Genomic DNA, 15959 nt, shown 5'->3' on the forward strand with positions numbered 1-15959 from the left:
AATTGTAAACTTGCTAGATTTTACTGGAAGAAATGAGTGCTTTCCTGAAAAAGCCTCTGAAAAGAGGCAAAATTTAAGGCACGCCTTAGGGTATGGGGACTTCAGGCCCTTAAAAGAATCTCAGCAATTACCTAACCTGCCAACTTTCCAACAAGATAAATGGAAGCACTGTAGCTTGAAGGTGCCTTGGTTTGAATGAGATGCAGTAAGTAAGGTCTCTCTGTTCTTTACAGGCATCATAGATCTGATACTACTTATAAAAGAAGAATAGACTTGGTGCCCTGCTGACTAAATTGTCCTCTAGAGGAGTATTAGTTACAGAGCTTCTTTGTTAACTAGGCTGTATGCTTAAACCTCTGTGAATTTCTCCTATTAGCAGGCTTCCTAATAGCTTTACATGTAGATATGCTAAGTAAATGCAAGAGTATCTACATAATTGACATGTATAATGTGTATACTGTTTTATAGATACATAAATGTTTGTCATGTGGAATTTGCACAACTTCACTACTGTTCTGTTAAAATGAGGTAAAAGAAAGGTGACTTCTGCTCTTTCAGTCCAGGTGCTTCACATAAAGTCTTTCTTCTCCTTCTTTTTAATTTCCCAATTAGCTTCTTTAGTTAAGAGAGGTGTATCTAAAGCCTCTGTATGCTGCAAGTTTCCCAGTTGCTTGCCTGCTCAGGCTTTCCACATTAGAAAACTAGGTAAGGCCTCAAAGTGTATGTTGACAGAAAAGAAAAACAACAAAATCAAAACACACAACCTACTTTCCCCCCTCTGCCCCAAACAAATTAAAAAACCCAAACTTCCCCGTACAGAACAGCTGATATTTCTTATTTTATCCCACTTGAAAACAACGTTGGAGATTGTGTGGCACAGCCCAGACTTCTAGATAGGTAACAATTTTGTGCCATCCTACGATCAACCTCTTTCTCTGTTTTCTTCATGTGTCTGATGAGTGAACACTATTACTGCATCTTGAGCAGATACATTGATTTAAAGTTCCCCATTCCTGGGAGAAAATCCCGCTTGGGGAGTGCAAGGCCCTGCGGGTGTGCCGTGCCTGCCAGGCTGCTCCCTCAGCCTGCACTGCTTGAGGGTGGTGGCACGGCTTGACAATTTAAGTAGGCTGGTGTCGTGCAAGCTTTTCTCTTCCTTTTTCACCTTGGTGAAGGAGTTTCATCAGGCGGGTGAGCAAATGCCTGGAAAGCAGGCGCTGGAGAAGATGCTTGACACTCACCAGTTGTTCTGCTCTTGTGGAAGGCTGAAGAAATCACTGTGACCTGACGGGAAAAGTGAACTTCAGTCCCGTCCTGATGGTTTGCCTTAGCCTGTGAACGGCAGATACTTTTATCAAGGACAGTGCTAATTTCTTCATGGCTTTTCTATTATCCTGACAAATTTGTTTTTTTCAAGTACTTTGGTTTGCCAACACAAATGAAAGCTTTACTCCGCACACCCTTTTAAAATCTTTGTTATTCTAAAGTAAACCTGTGTGCTTTCTATATCTTCTGTCAGTTGTGTGCCTATCTGTTTTTTAGACAGAATTTATATTCCTTTAGAATAGGCTCTATTCTGCAACATTCCATTTTCAGAGGTTTATTATATGCTTTTCAGCAGCATTTGTTTTATCAGCACTTCCTGCAGCATTTGTTACACATGACGACAGCAGTAATTTGATTCCATTTAGAAGAATACCATATTATGTATGGAAAAGCAGTAATTGCTTACCTGTTTGCCAAATACATTCTACTGTGAAAAATATCTAGTGTTGCTCTATGCAGTACCAAGCACTGTTATGTCTTGTTTACATTTTCTACAGTTGATAGTTTCAAAAAAAACCAATTAAAATAGTTTATTGCCCACTTCATAATTAAATTTCCATTTTACAGATTTGTAAGTCTGCTCTTGAGTGAATGCAGCATGTACATGTAGACTGAAGTTTTAGCCTTAATTTTTGCTTTTCATGTACCTAATGGCATACAGGTACAATTTCGTGCTTGTCAGAAAAAGCAAAATTTAACTGTGGTGAGAGTTGTTCTTGAAGTATTTCTGAGAACTCCTTGGAAATAAGGCCCACAAGATGCCCTGCAGAGAGCTAAGTCTTTAAGGTGGTTTGTATTCCCTGTCCTTTTGCACAAGGAGGAATAACAGGTAGCATTCTACAGCTCCTATGAGTGTTAGCATGCTTAAACTGTTACTCCTCCTCTTCCTGTGCCTTGGAAGACTGACCATGTCCATCTGTCAGGGGAACCTGGCTGTGAGCCTCCCTTGTAATGAAGGTAGTGGTCATTGGGCAGGGCTCTAAGTACACCACATGAGTTCTGTCCATGTTCTGTGACTACTAAAAAAATTCATATTTTTGTTATGAAAATCAGGCAGCACTAAGGCTTTGCTTCCTGAGCTCTTTGCTCAGGCAGAACTCAGTTATTTTTGTGCTATTCAGACAAGGGGTCGTGCTGTCTGTGCTGCAACCACTCACATAAGCCAAACAAATGAAGTCAGGATGAGTCGAAGTAATGCACTCTGTCATCCCAGTTATTTCGAGTCTCAGGGGTCATTTAATGACCTGATCTATATGTGAGGTAGATCCATGCCATTATTTTTGAGCTTTAATTTGCTAATAGAAATAGTAACATAGTAACATGCTCCTCATGACCTGCCAATAGCTACAGAAGCATAGCGATATTAGCACCTTTTGGTTTGTATGAGGTTTTTCTGTGATGCGTAGGAATTAAGTTTTTTTCTGACAGTTGGAGAGCACGTGCTTGCCTTGTCACAGCATTCTTGGTTTTTCATATCTGATCTTAAAATTATTTAAAACCCCTAATTACTCCCACAGATTCAAAGACCAGTATAGCTCCTGTGTTACAGCTTGAGGGAATATGTCCAGCAGTTCATAGTTAGAATTCAGATGTGCTGTGACCTACAGAGGAAATTTCTCATTGAAAAGGCAGCAGTCATGAGCTGAAATGTAGTAACTGTTTAGCAGTGTATTCAAATGAAATTGAAGAGAACCTGTGAGCTGTACATTGTATTTGATGGAAGTGGAGAAGCAGCAGTCCTTGTTCCTTGGTGTCCAGTGGATCCTGTGCTGCTGCTGGGGGCAGGGCCTCTTCTCATCTCCTTGTTGCAAGGCTGAGGACCTGCAAGGCAGTGTTACAGGGCTGCATATTTTACACTCTTCTCTCATAGTAGTGGTTTAGAGTGTGAAGTGTATAAGCTGTGATTGTGATGGTAGCAAACCCCAAAATTAAATACTGTGTGAAAGTGAAACTGATGTATCATTTTCATTAGTTTTGGTATGCTCGGGCAGAATTTGTGGGATTAATTTTGAAAGCTTAATCCAGATGGAAAAGGTTAAATTCAATGCTGAATGAATTTGGTTCCAATTCATTTGTTGCCCTTGCTTGCTCTTTTTCTCAAAAGAATTAGAGATTAAGCAGAGAATTGTGCATACCGTCCTTGTTTTCTGCCATCATTTAACTACGTGTTAAATGTTAAAGACAACCTCTCAGTTATCTGCTGCAATAAGTAAACAAATGGATCTATTGCCATGCCAGCTCTTGAGTCCTGTGGCCTGAGTATTCATGCAAGCACTTATGTTCATTTTTCCTTTTTCCTCAGGATTTATCTGGATCCATTGACGACTTGCCGACTGGAACTGAAGCAACCCTCAGCTCAGCTGTTAGTGCATCGGGCTCTACGAGCAGCCAAGGGGAGCAGAGCAACCCTGCACAGTCTCCGTTTTCCCCTCATGCTTCTCCACATCTCTCTGGCATCCCTGGGGGTCCGTCGCCTTCCCCTGTAGGCTCACCCGTTGGAAGCAACCAGTCAAGATCTGGTCCCATTTCTCCAGCGAGTATTCCAGGTAAGTTTGTTCTAACAAACAGAATTAAACCAATTAGTAGGTTTATTACATACATAAATAAATACTCCCATATTCCGAACTAATATAATTTTTGAGAATCATGCATTTTCAGGGCCTTTTTCTGAAAAGAGCAGAAGTAAATTCAGTCTGAACTTCAGCTGTCGAACCTTCAGAATGCTCAAAATTCTGAACTTGACTCCACATCGGTGTTCGATAAATGTCTTTATCACCAACCAATGTTAATGCTTAATTGTAGTTTTTCTATTTGGTTTGTGTGTCATTTGTCACATACTTCTCTTGATTATTTACAGTCCTTTTTTGTTCTGAGTATTTTTGTTGGATTTGGCTCTTGAGCTTGAATGGTGGTTACAGACCTACAGGATGAGGCAGAGATTTTCCAACTCTGTATTGTGGCAATGTAATTTTGGACATGAATACAAAATATTGTATGAGATATTTCTTAATATTTGCAAAGATTAGCAAGTTACTGGGGATTCAGCACCACCAGTAGTAATTGGAATACCAGTGGCAGGCTTGCTGCTCGCTCTCTTGTGCAATTTGGAGTATGACACACAGTCATGTATATTCAGAAATTTGTGGAAATCTGTTAAGATACTCAGAAGAAAAAAATGGCATACATGAATTTCAGTTCTTACCTTATCCCCACCCATCTGGCATTTCACTTATTCCAGAGGGTCAGGCAGCAATTTGTATTTAGTATTTCAGGTGAGTTTATTCTCCTTCTGATGCTCAAGTTTTTTTATTATCTTCTGACATTTTGAATACTAGGGGAATTCCTAGGAGTAGGAGAGTGCTGACATTACCCTAGGGATAACATCAGTTGCTGACAAAACCACAAAATAATAAACATGGACCTCAGTTAAAAGAAACAAAAGCAGAAGTGCCTTTTTGTTAGGTGATTTGAGTGTTGCTGTAAACCAAATGCTGGTTAAAATTCAGAGAGTAGAATATGTTTTGGTATTTGATACAAAGGTATCTGTGTAAAATGTTCCTGCCTGTTTGTCTGCAGAGGTTAAACTAGATAAGCAGAGGGAGGTAAGCTCAGTGCACACAGGAATGTTTAGTACTAAATGTGGCCTGAGCATGTTGAACCCTGATGCTTGTGCATGCCCTGCAGTTATTTCTTCCCTCTCCAGCCACTCTGGCAGCACATGCTCAGGTGGAGCAGGGGACAGCATATTTGCGTTATATGCAGTGTGGTAGCTTTGTATTTCCAAGGTGATTCCCAGTATTTGGTGTAGAAATCCATCTCTGTTGTTGAGTGAAGCCAGATAGTCCACCTGGCTGGAAAGGTAACATTTTGCCACAGTCAGATTCAGGTGAGTAAATGGACTGGCATTTTAGCAGCTTGGTTGCTGAATAGGGAAAAAATGTTGTGATGCTGAAAATAGCTTTATAGTAGCCATGATATGTAAGGATGAGCAAAAGTGTGTAGGGGGAGAGTAATAACTTTTATGAAACCACCTGATCCCCATGGGGTGAAAGTAGAAGGGGTATAGGCTCAGAGGTCAGGGTCAGAGTCACTTCATTGTTTCAGATGAGCCCCAAAAGCTCATTTTATGACTCACCTAGTGAAAAGCATTGTCTGTACAAACAAACTGTGCCACCATTTTGCACGGTGGTTTTCTGGTCTGCTGCAGTAACACAAAAGCAATTCTTTCTCAGGAACGATTTTTATGAATGGTGCTAAATCAAAATCACCCTGCCCTGTTTCCCTGTCACAGACAAGCTTCTGGTCTCTGCAGCTCTTGCTAAAGGTGAACTCCCAGGCGTGAGCTAAGGCAGCGCTCTCCAGAGGGCAGCCGGGCAGCTGCGGTACCATCACTGCTGCTGCTGCTGCTGCTGCTGTTTCTCGAGCTACAAAAAACAGGAGCAAGGCTGCTATATAAAGCCCTATGATAGAGGGATGCTGCTGGGTGCTGGGGCTTTCAAGACATATGAATTAGACTGTGCTTTCACCTAAGTGTGTTCACACCATTGTTCTTCATTACAAGGACTTTGGTAGCTTTTATCATCAGCTGCATTCATGAGACCCTAAGAAAAAAATATCACAGAGCTTGTTTGCATTTCTGTGGCTGTTTGCAGCAGTCAGGTTGTAGACGTTTTTAAACATAGATTGTGTAGTACAGCACCTTGCCTTTAGTAATTTTGTTCTCTGCTATTTTCTTCTCCGTTTTCACCCTACCCTTGTTTGTTCTGACCTCATTCCTCTCCTATTACCTCCTGCGATGTTGTGCCACAGTTTCTCAATGTGACATAGATTGGCTCTTTCAATCATTCTCTCTCCAGCAAGTCATTGTAAAATGAGCAGCTGTTGTGTTGCTGATAGCTATGGCTAGGGAAAGCCAAAATGTTGCAGGGGGTTCTTGGTGGGAAGACCGTTAAAATAAAGGTGTTGCTTTCCCAGGGTTTTCTGGAACAGAAGCGTCCTTTTCCCAATGGCTCCTTCCTTGCAACAAAATTGAAAACTAATTTAACATCAAAAGGGCAGACAAACAAACAACCCCCTTTTAAACCTCCCAAATGGCTGATTCTCTTCCACTGCCTGTTTAAGCTGTCTCTGCACCCCTCTGCAATCCTGCCACCCTGCATTGCTTTCTGCTGCACACCACAAATTTCACAGGAACAGCCTGGCACAGGCAGCGCTGACATTGGCACGTCCCTAGCTCAGTGGGCATTTCCTTCCTGTGCTCTCTGAAATACTGGATGGATATTTTGTGTGGTAAGTGGCACATGCATATACAGCCTTTGTTTCCATTCACATTACCAGAATAAACCAGGGAGATTAACTCCTAAGAGCAAAAAAAGCAACTTGGATGGATTTTGTTCAGAAAGGTAGTTTTCTCTCAAAATCAGAGGACTTCTTGTTCAGATGTATGTTCATTACAGGACTGAAATCCTACTCGTCTATGATTTCTACTGATTCAAAATGACATTAAGATTTCCTATTAAGTAGATCATTATTCTGTTTTGCCAGAAATCCTGATCTCTTTATTTTGTAGCCATCTTTATAATTAGGGTACATATTCTTCCAAAGAATGCGATGTGATGCCCTGCACTGCTTTGGGTCTTGAACTATGCCTTATTCAACCCTAAACCATTAGTGGAAGCTGACGCAGCATATATCAAAATGCACTGCTGTTGCCAGAAGATTTAGTGGCTGTTAATTTCACTTTTCTCTTTTTTTTTTTTCCCCCTTTCCCTCCTGCTCTAACAATTCCAGTTTACTAACAAAGCAAAAATGTAAATAAGCTAAGCTCCCCTTTCTCCCCCCATCCCCAATTTTGATCTCACTGGCCAAAGGCTTTTGTCAGCTCTTTCTCCCTTGCGGTGTAAGCAGCAAAATTTTTTTTAATATTAAGAGTTCTGTGAAAGATTGCTGATAGGTCAGGAATCCCTTAACCCATGATGGACAAGCAGATTTTGTGCAAGTTAATGCATTCTATTATTTTTAAACCCCTACAGCAATTTTTATCTGTATAGAGGAGAAGGGTATGCTATGCTAATAATGAGTAGCAAATGCTGCCTTTGGAAATATGTGATTTTTTTTTTTCACATGGGTCAGTATTTTGACTTCACTTGCATAGATCAATATTTTTACTTGTGCTTTTAAGACATTCCATGTACTTTCTGATGAAACAAGTTTATTTTCACTCTGTTAAGCATCAGCTACATTGTTGTTTTTATTACAATTGTTGTCTTCTTTCACTGAGGAACTTGGATACAGATGAATTTACAATTTTTAGAAAGAGATCCGTTTGTGGATACTCTGGTTTAGGAGTGTTGTTGCTGGGCTTCTTAATTTTTGCTAACCAGTCAGTATCCTCCTCTGATTAAAAATACTCCAAATTTTAATTGCGATAATTATGTGAATCAATGGATGTAATCCATTCAGTGTTGAACTCTACTTTCTGCAGACCTGGAGGACTTTCACACCTGTATTGATCTGCTAGCTGGCTTGAATTCCAGGATCCATCAGAATCACAGCATCACAGCCAGCACTCCAGGCAAAAAAGAGGAGCAAGAGGGAAATGGGATACCCAGATGGAACAGTAACAGGAAATCTTGTCTTGGTGTGCTTGTGAGTCAATGTGTGTGACTAAAATGCTGTGAGAAGAAAAACATGAGCAGCAGTCTATCATAGTCCAAAAGAACATTGTACTGCTAGAATCTGAATAGGAGTGATGCTTTCTTTCATGCCTTATAAAAGAGAAGCCTGTTGAACCAGTTTCCAGAAGATACTACAGTAAAACAATAGTTTTACTGTAGATCATGTTTTAAAAAAGAATTCTGAAAAATATTTTCCTTAGGATTGAGTTATTCTATATACTTGTCCTGTGAACCACCACTATTTGTATATTTTATGGCATGGACCTCTTTTAAATATTTTTGAGGGAGAGAAGACTACCATATGAAAGTGACACTGTTTAATGTCTTTGTGGGTGACACGGACAGTGGGATCAAGGGCACCCCCAGTGAGTTTGCCAATGACACAAAGCCGTGCAGTGCAGCTGACAACAGAGGGAAGGGATGGCATCCAGAGGGACCTGGGCAGGCTTCAGAGGTGGGACTGTGTGAGCCTCAGGAAGTTCAGTAAGGCCAAGTAGAAGGTCCAGCACCTGTGTCAGGGCAATCCCAACAGATACAGACTGGGCAAAGAATGGATTGAGAGCAGCCCTGAGGAGAAGGACTTGGGGGTGTTGATGGAGGAGAAGCTCAGCAAGACTCAGCAATGTGCACTTGCAGCCCAGAGAGCCAACCTTTTACATCAAAACCAGTGTGGCCAGCAGGGTGAGGGATGGCATTCTGCCCCCTCTGCTGTGTGCTTGTGAGACCCCACCTGAAGTTCTACATCCAGCTCTGGGGTCCCCAACACAAGCAGCTAAGCTGGAGCAGGTCCAGGGAAGGGCCACGAAGGTGGTGAGAGAGCTGGAGCACCTCTTCTAGAAGACAGCTTGAGGGAACTGGGGTTTTTCAGCCTGAAGAAGAGAAGACTCTGGGGAGACCTTATGGCAGGCAGCCTTCCAGCACTCACAGGTGGCTTACAGGAAGGCTGGAGAGGAACTGTTTAATAGGACACGAGTAACAGGTCAAGGGGGAATGGCTTTAAACTGAAAGGAGGTTTATATTAGATATTGGGAAGTTCTCCACTGGAACAGGTTGCCCAGAGAATCTGTCAATGCCCCATCCCTAGAAGTGTTCCAGGCCAGGTTGGATGAGGCTTTGAGCAGCCTGGTCTAGTGGAAGGTGTCCCTGCCTATGATGGGGGGAGGAGGGTTGGAACCAGACAAACTTTAAGATCCCTTCCAACCTAAACAAATGTATGAATCTATTAATTTATAATACTGTGCTTTTTGTTGAAGTTTTAAATACCCTAAAGTAATTGCAAAACAAGAGGGGATTATATCCTTGTAAAATGGATATGATCCCCCTGTCTAGAAAGATTATTTTAACACATCTATCAATGTTTCTCCCTTGGCTTCTCCGGAGGCAAAAATCTTGCAACAGCTTGTTGCAAGGAAGATGCATGCTGTTCATTGGCATCCAGAGCAGAAAAAAGCCAAAACACAAAATGCCATTGACATAGCTATGTTCTTAATCACTTCTAGTGCACAAAACATGTAATCAGCACTTTTGCAAATCTAGAATGCTTATAAATGAAATATGTGAATGTTTCACATAGTAGTAGTTTAAAACCCTTTCTTTTGAATAGTTTGTACATTTAGAGTGTTTCTGTTTTTTCAAAGGATGAAAAAATAAGCAAATTGTAAAGCACTCTAGCTCAAGGCATTGCTTCTAGCACAGGGAGCATCTAGCCTGTGATACCTATTAGAATTCAGCCCAGGTCACAACTGATGAATAATCTGTTGTCTCAAGGCTTCATGAAATAACTAAATAGTCTCAATCAGGTTTTGTGAGGAGAGCCTATGCTACAAAAGGCACTATAAAAACTCCTATCATACTTGCAATGTTGCCAGAGATCAGGGAGGCGTCCTTCTCTGCAGAGGTGGTCTTTCCAGAACAGGTGCAGGAGATGAAAAGAGACAGAGACACGCTGTTCAAGTTCCTCCTGTTCAGTTTCATGATGACAGAGGGTTTCATTTTCCACAGGCATCAACCTGCTGTTTTTTATTGGCCCAAAGTTAAGTATCAGATAGAAAAACAGTAAATTACCAAAAAAAGGCATGCCTTGGGTGGTTATTTTTTATGGGTAGTTTATGGGGTTTAGTTTTAAGTAGTTTCACTTGCTTAATATCTGGTGGGTCAGTGTTTATATTTCTCAGTCACACATTGCATTTTTAGTGTTTAATTGCTGTCTTAAGCCAGTGCCAAACATTTCTGTCCCATGGACTGAACGCCCTGAAGGATCCGGCACTGAGAGTTGTCCAGCACCCTCCTACAGATGGCCAGATCAGTGGCATTCACATCCCCATAGTTGTGCTCTGCCCCATGTCTGATTTGTCCTCTTTGCTGATTCCTGCCAGGCTTGTTTCCACCATCCTGGCAATGGCTGAGCAGCCAGCATGGCAGGGCATCTGCTGCTGTGGACACTGTGGCAGCACGCAGACACAGGCCACTTCTTGTAGCTCTGTGAGTCACTGGTAGCACCCTGCTGGTTAAAATCCATCTAGAGTATGAAGGCTGTTGAAATCCAATTAACATATTTGCATAATTATGCATGTGCTCTGCTTCACGTAACAAAATTCAAATATACTTAACCACAGCGGCCAAGATTTGACAGGTATGTTTGTTATTAGTTTTAGCTGACTGTTCTAAGGCCATCCTTGGACAGTTACTGTTAACATCTGATCATTAACCTGTGCTTTTCTTTATAACTTTTTTTCTCAACCCGCTTGCGTTTTTGTTGACAAATTTAAAGTGGGGTGTGTTTGGTTTTATATGTTTGGGGTTTTTATTCTGTCATTATTTGGCTGCACAAATGTAGATTGTCTCTCTTTATTGGTGTTGGCAAATAGGGCATTAATTTGCGTTTTATCATCAATTAAAAGGTTGTCTCTCACTCCCTTGTCCCTTGCAATACTAAGCAGTGATTAATGAGCAAATGGGAAAAGTCTCTCACATCTCCATCAGTGTGTTTTTGTTGTTGTTGACAGATGGTTGTTATACCTAGATAAAATAGAGCATAAATGTCATAAGGTATTTGGTTTCTATAATGGGATAGGCTGCTGCAGTTTCCACTTTTTCAGTGGACTATGTATCACTGCCGTGAGAGATATTTAAAGTGGCCTTCATGCTTCATAGTTAGTGTCAGACTTGACTAGACAGATACGTGGTGTGTCCCTCCTTAGAAGAAGGAGTCTGAGCAATTGCAAATATGGCTTGAATTAATTCTGTGCCTCAAAAGAACATTTTCACTACCTCCAGATAATAATTTTTTTAAAAATTAATGAAAAGTGAGATATCCTTTCTCCTCCTTAGAGACAAAATTCATGCAGCTTGAACTGCGACTTGTAGGATTTGAACAGCCCTTTGACAGCATCGCTCCATAGGTAGATACGGAAGTCAAATTGCAAAGTGGGTTTTTAGAAAGCGAACACAAAAGAGCAATTCACTCAATCGGCAAGATTTTCTGTGTTTTCCCCATTTTCAGATAACAGTGGACTCAAATTATTGTGATGTGTTGATTGATTACAGCCGTTAAGTTTCTTAGTAATCAGTTTCATCGCTTATTCTCAATTCACGCTTGCACCTTTGATTTCTCTTCCACAACAGGGTGATGTGGGTTGTCGTTGACTAATGAAGAACAGAATTGGTTTCGGCGTGAGACAAACGGAATGCCGACACCAATCCCAAAATGCATTAATCTTTAATAATCCACATCTGCATGTTTATAAATGATATAACCAGGAGTTGGTAATGTTAATACTCCCCCTTCCAAACAGAAGCTGACATAGGAGTTGGTGTTTGCAAACTGCATGAGAGGCACGTGGCCGCACGTGGTGCGTGTGACCTTGCGGAGGGAGCTCGCCAGATGAAAGTTCTCGGTTGATTAAAAATACATGAAGAATTGCTTCGCTTCCGCACCGGTCTTTGGAGCTTATCGTTGTCGGGCAAGATGAAATATGGCATGATAGATCTTGTCTTCTAGGGAGATCAGACCCACCAAATGGGTTTTGGAAGCAGGTTTGCCTCAAGGTGCTTTTATCCTTTATGCATTCAACTTGCCCTTTTCTCCCTCATCCCTGAGAATTGCTGAGACCAGGGCTGTGTAATATGCCATATAACACAATAAGAAAAACTAGATTAGCTGAGGGTTTGTTCCTTTTGAGGGTAGTATTAGTGAGAGCACATACATTTTGCTACTAAAATGCTCTTTAATCAGAGACAGTGATCTAGCATGAGGAGTAGCAGGCAGGACTAGCTAAATAGTTCATTGCCACGTAGTGCTGCTCCAATTTTCCTGCTTGCTGGACTTGAGAGAGCCAGGAGGAGCAGGGAGAACTCAAACTCCATCGCTGATGGTCTTCCAATTTAATGCTGCCTGATTCTGAGAAATTCTTAAACTTACCTGGACCAAGGGAAAAGAAATAAGGATAAGAAACAGCAATTTCACATCACATTCACCCTTTGTTTTGTATCTTGCATGTTTTTACACTGCAGATATAAATGAAAATGTATCTGTGGTTTGGTTAAAATTTGGCAATGTTAAAGTTAGGAGTTAAGGTTTTTATTAGGTGGCAAATTTTAGAAATGTATGTCTGCTACATCTGTTGTGCTTCTCAGGCTCTTGAATGCAGGTGACACAATAAGGAGCAGCTTAAAGAAAAAAAAATCTCCTCCTAGTTATAAATACAGTCTAGAGAATAAGCACTGATAATGAAAAATTCTTCCTTTTGGAACTTGGTTTAAATCCCTAAATAGAATTCTGAGGTTTTAAGTTTCAGGTGTGTGGCAGGGTAGGTTTCATTTCTGGAAGGGAGAAATGAGCCAAAAAAGAAATACTACCCTCTCCTTTGTTAGGAGCTTTTAGATATTTAGCACTTGCATCAATTGCAGTTTTATATTATGTTTAATTGACATTTTATAGAAAATTTGAGAATGGTTTTTCTCTAGCTGGAGTATATGCTTTTTGCATTACACGTAATTACTACAAACATGTAATGATGTGTCCTAAGTAATTACAGATTACTAAATCCATGCAACCCTTTACAATCTTCTACTTCAGTTCAAATGCAAGCAAAACTACCATTTTTATGGCAGGATTAAAAGAATGAAAAACACAGTATGCCTACTGGGTCTGGATCATTCCCTAAAGAACATAGGCACTTTTTCCAAAAATTTAAGAAAATACAATTTTTAAAATCTAAAAGCAATTTAGAGGCCCTGTAGAGGCGTGAGAGAAAGTGCTGGCAAGCTGTGGCCGCAGCCTCTCCCAACCCCTCTCATCCCAATTCACGCCATCGCTTTGGAGGGACGCAGCGACAGAGTGCAAAACATGTGGAGGGTGGTTAAACGAGACTTTAGAGGGGGAAAAAAAGAAATTAAATCAGTGGCTGAGCTTTGAAGAGGTCTGTCTAGTGCAGAGCAGCGAGCGAGTGGGGAAGAAAGGAGCAAGCACCTCATCTAATCTTTCTTCTGGGGACCCAGGTGGACAAATTGGCAACCCTGTTCACAGCCTCCCCCCCAACCCCCTTTGTAGCGTAAGAACTGCTAATCGGATCCATGCTGCTGCAACTGTGGTTAGTTATTAACAGAATAAAAGCAGATTTCTTCAAAAGAATGGGTTGGGGAAAACGGCTCTACAAAATTGCAAGGTTGTTAGAATCTTAAATGCACAGCAGTTGGTTTTTCCCTATTCTGAATTAGGCGATGAATACGGCCTTTCATCTGTCACTGTGCCCATTTCTTCAGAAGGCAGCCAAACATTAGGCTTCTCAAACAAAAAAAAAATTGTTTGAATGAGGAAAAATATTGGGGAACAGGAAGAATAGGAAAACGAGAAGGAGAAATCAGGTTTTGTTTTTATTAATTTGGCCTGGTGAGAGAAATATGAGCTTGCCTGCTCTATTCAGTTCCTGCATGCCAGCCGCTGTGAGCCACCGTTTCTGAATGTGGGGATTAGAAAAGATTTAACTGGTTGCTATCCTGGGCTGCACCATTCTGGACTGGTCTCCAGCAGAAATATCCTTGGCTGGCAACTCTCCCAAGCTTAATGGAAATAATGCATTAAATGGATGCAGAGTTAGGCAGAGGTGAAAGCAGAAAGAATTTTATTCCCCCAAATGAAACTTTTCATAACTGCAAAGTGAAATTACAGGTTTGGGGTAGGTGTTACTGAGGATGGAGAAGCAATGATTCTTAGATTTAGACTGACTTATGCCTTTGCTTATACAAGTAATTAAATTATGCATCCTTAATATTGAGGAGCTCTACTGCCTTCCTGGTTTGCAGCAGAATTTTGGAATTTGTTGGAAAGGAATAGTCCTCAGGCAGACAGGGGCTTGCTGTGACCTACTGGAAAGCCACTCAGTATTTGGGTGAGTTGCATGCTTCTGAAAATTCCAGCTGACAGCTTACTTTGGGCTCATTTCCAAAATCTCAGGAGAAAGTGCTTCACTTTGGTCCAAACACAGAGGTGACTACTGGATGGGGCATGGATGAAACAGACCTGCTTGGCAGTGTCTGCTGCTGCTCTTCCTTCCCCTCCAGAGCAAAAAGAGCTTCGGCCTTGGAGGGCAATATATTTTCTTTCCTGCCCCTTGCCATCAAGACCGTTGTCAGTTCAGGCAGTACTAACAATTTCACTTCATACTCCTGAGTATTTGTTACAGTCTTCATACCTTACTCAGAGGTTCCACAATCTGGGAATAAATCTTGGATGTCTAATTTGACAGACCCCAGTTTCAGCTACTTAATTTTTTTTTTTTTTTTTTTGAAGTCCATAATATAATGAATTATTCTGGAGTAAGGCTGACATTGGATTGTGTTCCATAAGTAATACCTTGGGACTACATGCTGAGTAATGAGGATGAAACAAAATATTGAGTCGCTGCCTCATCCCGTCAGTGTCATCTTTGCTTTGAATTAAATGTTATATCATGTCAAACAAGTAGCTTCTACACATGAAATTAAGATGTTTATGCTTTTGCATTTGTGTGGAGAAAAGTCAGAGCTACGGTTCTCTAGACCCCTTTGCTCATTGTTGCATTTTTTAATTGGGATTTGAGAGAAATTTAGCACTTAAGTGATTTCTTTGAAACTCTCCCACAACCCCATTCTTGATATGGTGAATGTAACATAGATAGGAAAAAGAAGGTGAGAGTGTAACTTTCAAATGTTGGTAGTCTGAGAATTTTACACTTCGATGAGAAGCATAGTGGGGTTTTTTGTTTCTTGTTTATTTTACATGGATTGTAACGCTCATGTATGTTAGGGAATCTTGTGTGTTTGAGGCACGATACATCTGTTTTAAGAGGTAATGTGGAAAATCAGGGCTAGGCCTGACAGCAGTCTTGATAACACTTTGTGACGTACAGCATCCATAAATCTGGCATAAGTTGATAAGCTTCTTGTTTAGAAGCTTGTAGAGAAGCTTGGTGTTGCTGCAATGGAACAAATCGGCTTCCTGCAGTCCCACCTTCAGTGAGCCTCTCAGCCAGCCACCAAAAGCATTCCAAGGCAGGAAGGTTCTGGGTTTGGTCCCCAGAAGGCTTGGTCTGCATATCCCAGCACAGCCACAGCTGCTCTATCTGAAAGGGTCCTCATGTCTCAGGCCTTTTAAAACATCTGCACTCAGATTATTGCATAGATAGGAGGAAGGTTTTAATATTTTGCATGTCTTAATTTGAGAGGATATGCAGACAACCCTTGGTTTTTACTTGAATGAAAAAGTAATTTAAAAAATACTGTTGATGCAACAGGAAGCTTGGCTACAATGCATAAATTAAGGAAGAAAATAGTCTTTATTCTTAAAGGGTCATAGGCTTTATAAGATGAAAGAGATAACACAAAACACATGACCAGTTTCCCTTTATGCTACCCATAGAAAAATTTCTTTCCTTTGAGGTCATTTGCACCTCACTTCCAATTTCCTGAAAAGCTCAT

At 40.9% G+C, this 15959-nt stretch overlaps 1 protein-coding gene across 3 annotated transcripts in view; it reads left to right on the forward strand.

Moving 5' to 3' along the window:
* ARID1B (AT-rich interaction domain 1B) overlaps positions 1 to 15959 on the forward strand; it is a 325668-nt gene that overhangs the window by 223415 nt on the left and 86294 nt on the right. For all 3 annotated transcript variants that reach the window (XM_041469726.1, XM_041469727.1, XM_041469728.1), the window contains one exon: positions 3629 to 3872. In XM_041469726.1, the coding sequence (XP_041325660.1) occupies positions 3629 to 3872 (244 nt within the window). The remainder of the gene's footprint in view (positions 1 to 3628; positions 3873 to 15959) is intronic.

The sequence above is a fragment of the Pyrgilauda ruficollis genome, unplaced genomic scaffold (assembly GCF_017590135.1).
Source record: "Pyrgilauda ruficollis isolate IOZ18807 unplaced genomic scaffold, ASM1759013v1 scaffold24, whole genome shotgun sequence".
In the NCBI taxonomy this organism is placed as follows: domain Eukaryota; kingdom Metazoa; phylum Chordata; class Aves; order Passeriformes; family Passeridae; genus Pyrgilauda; species Pyrgilauda ruficollis.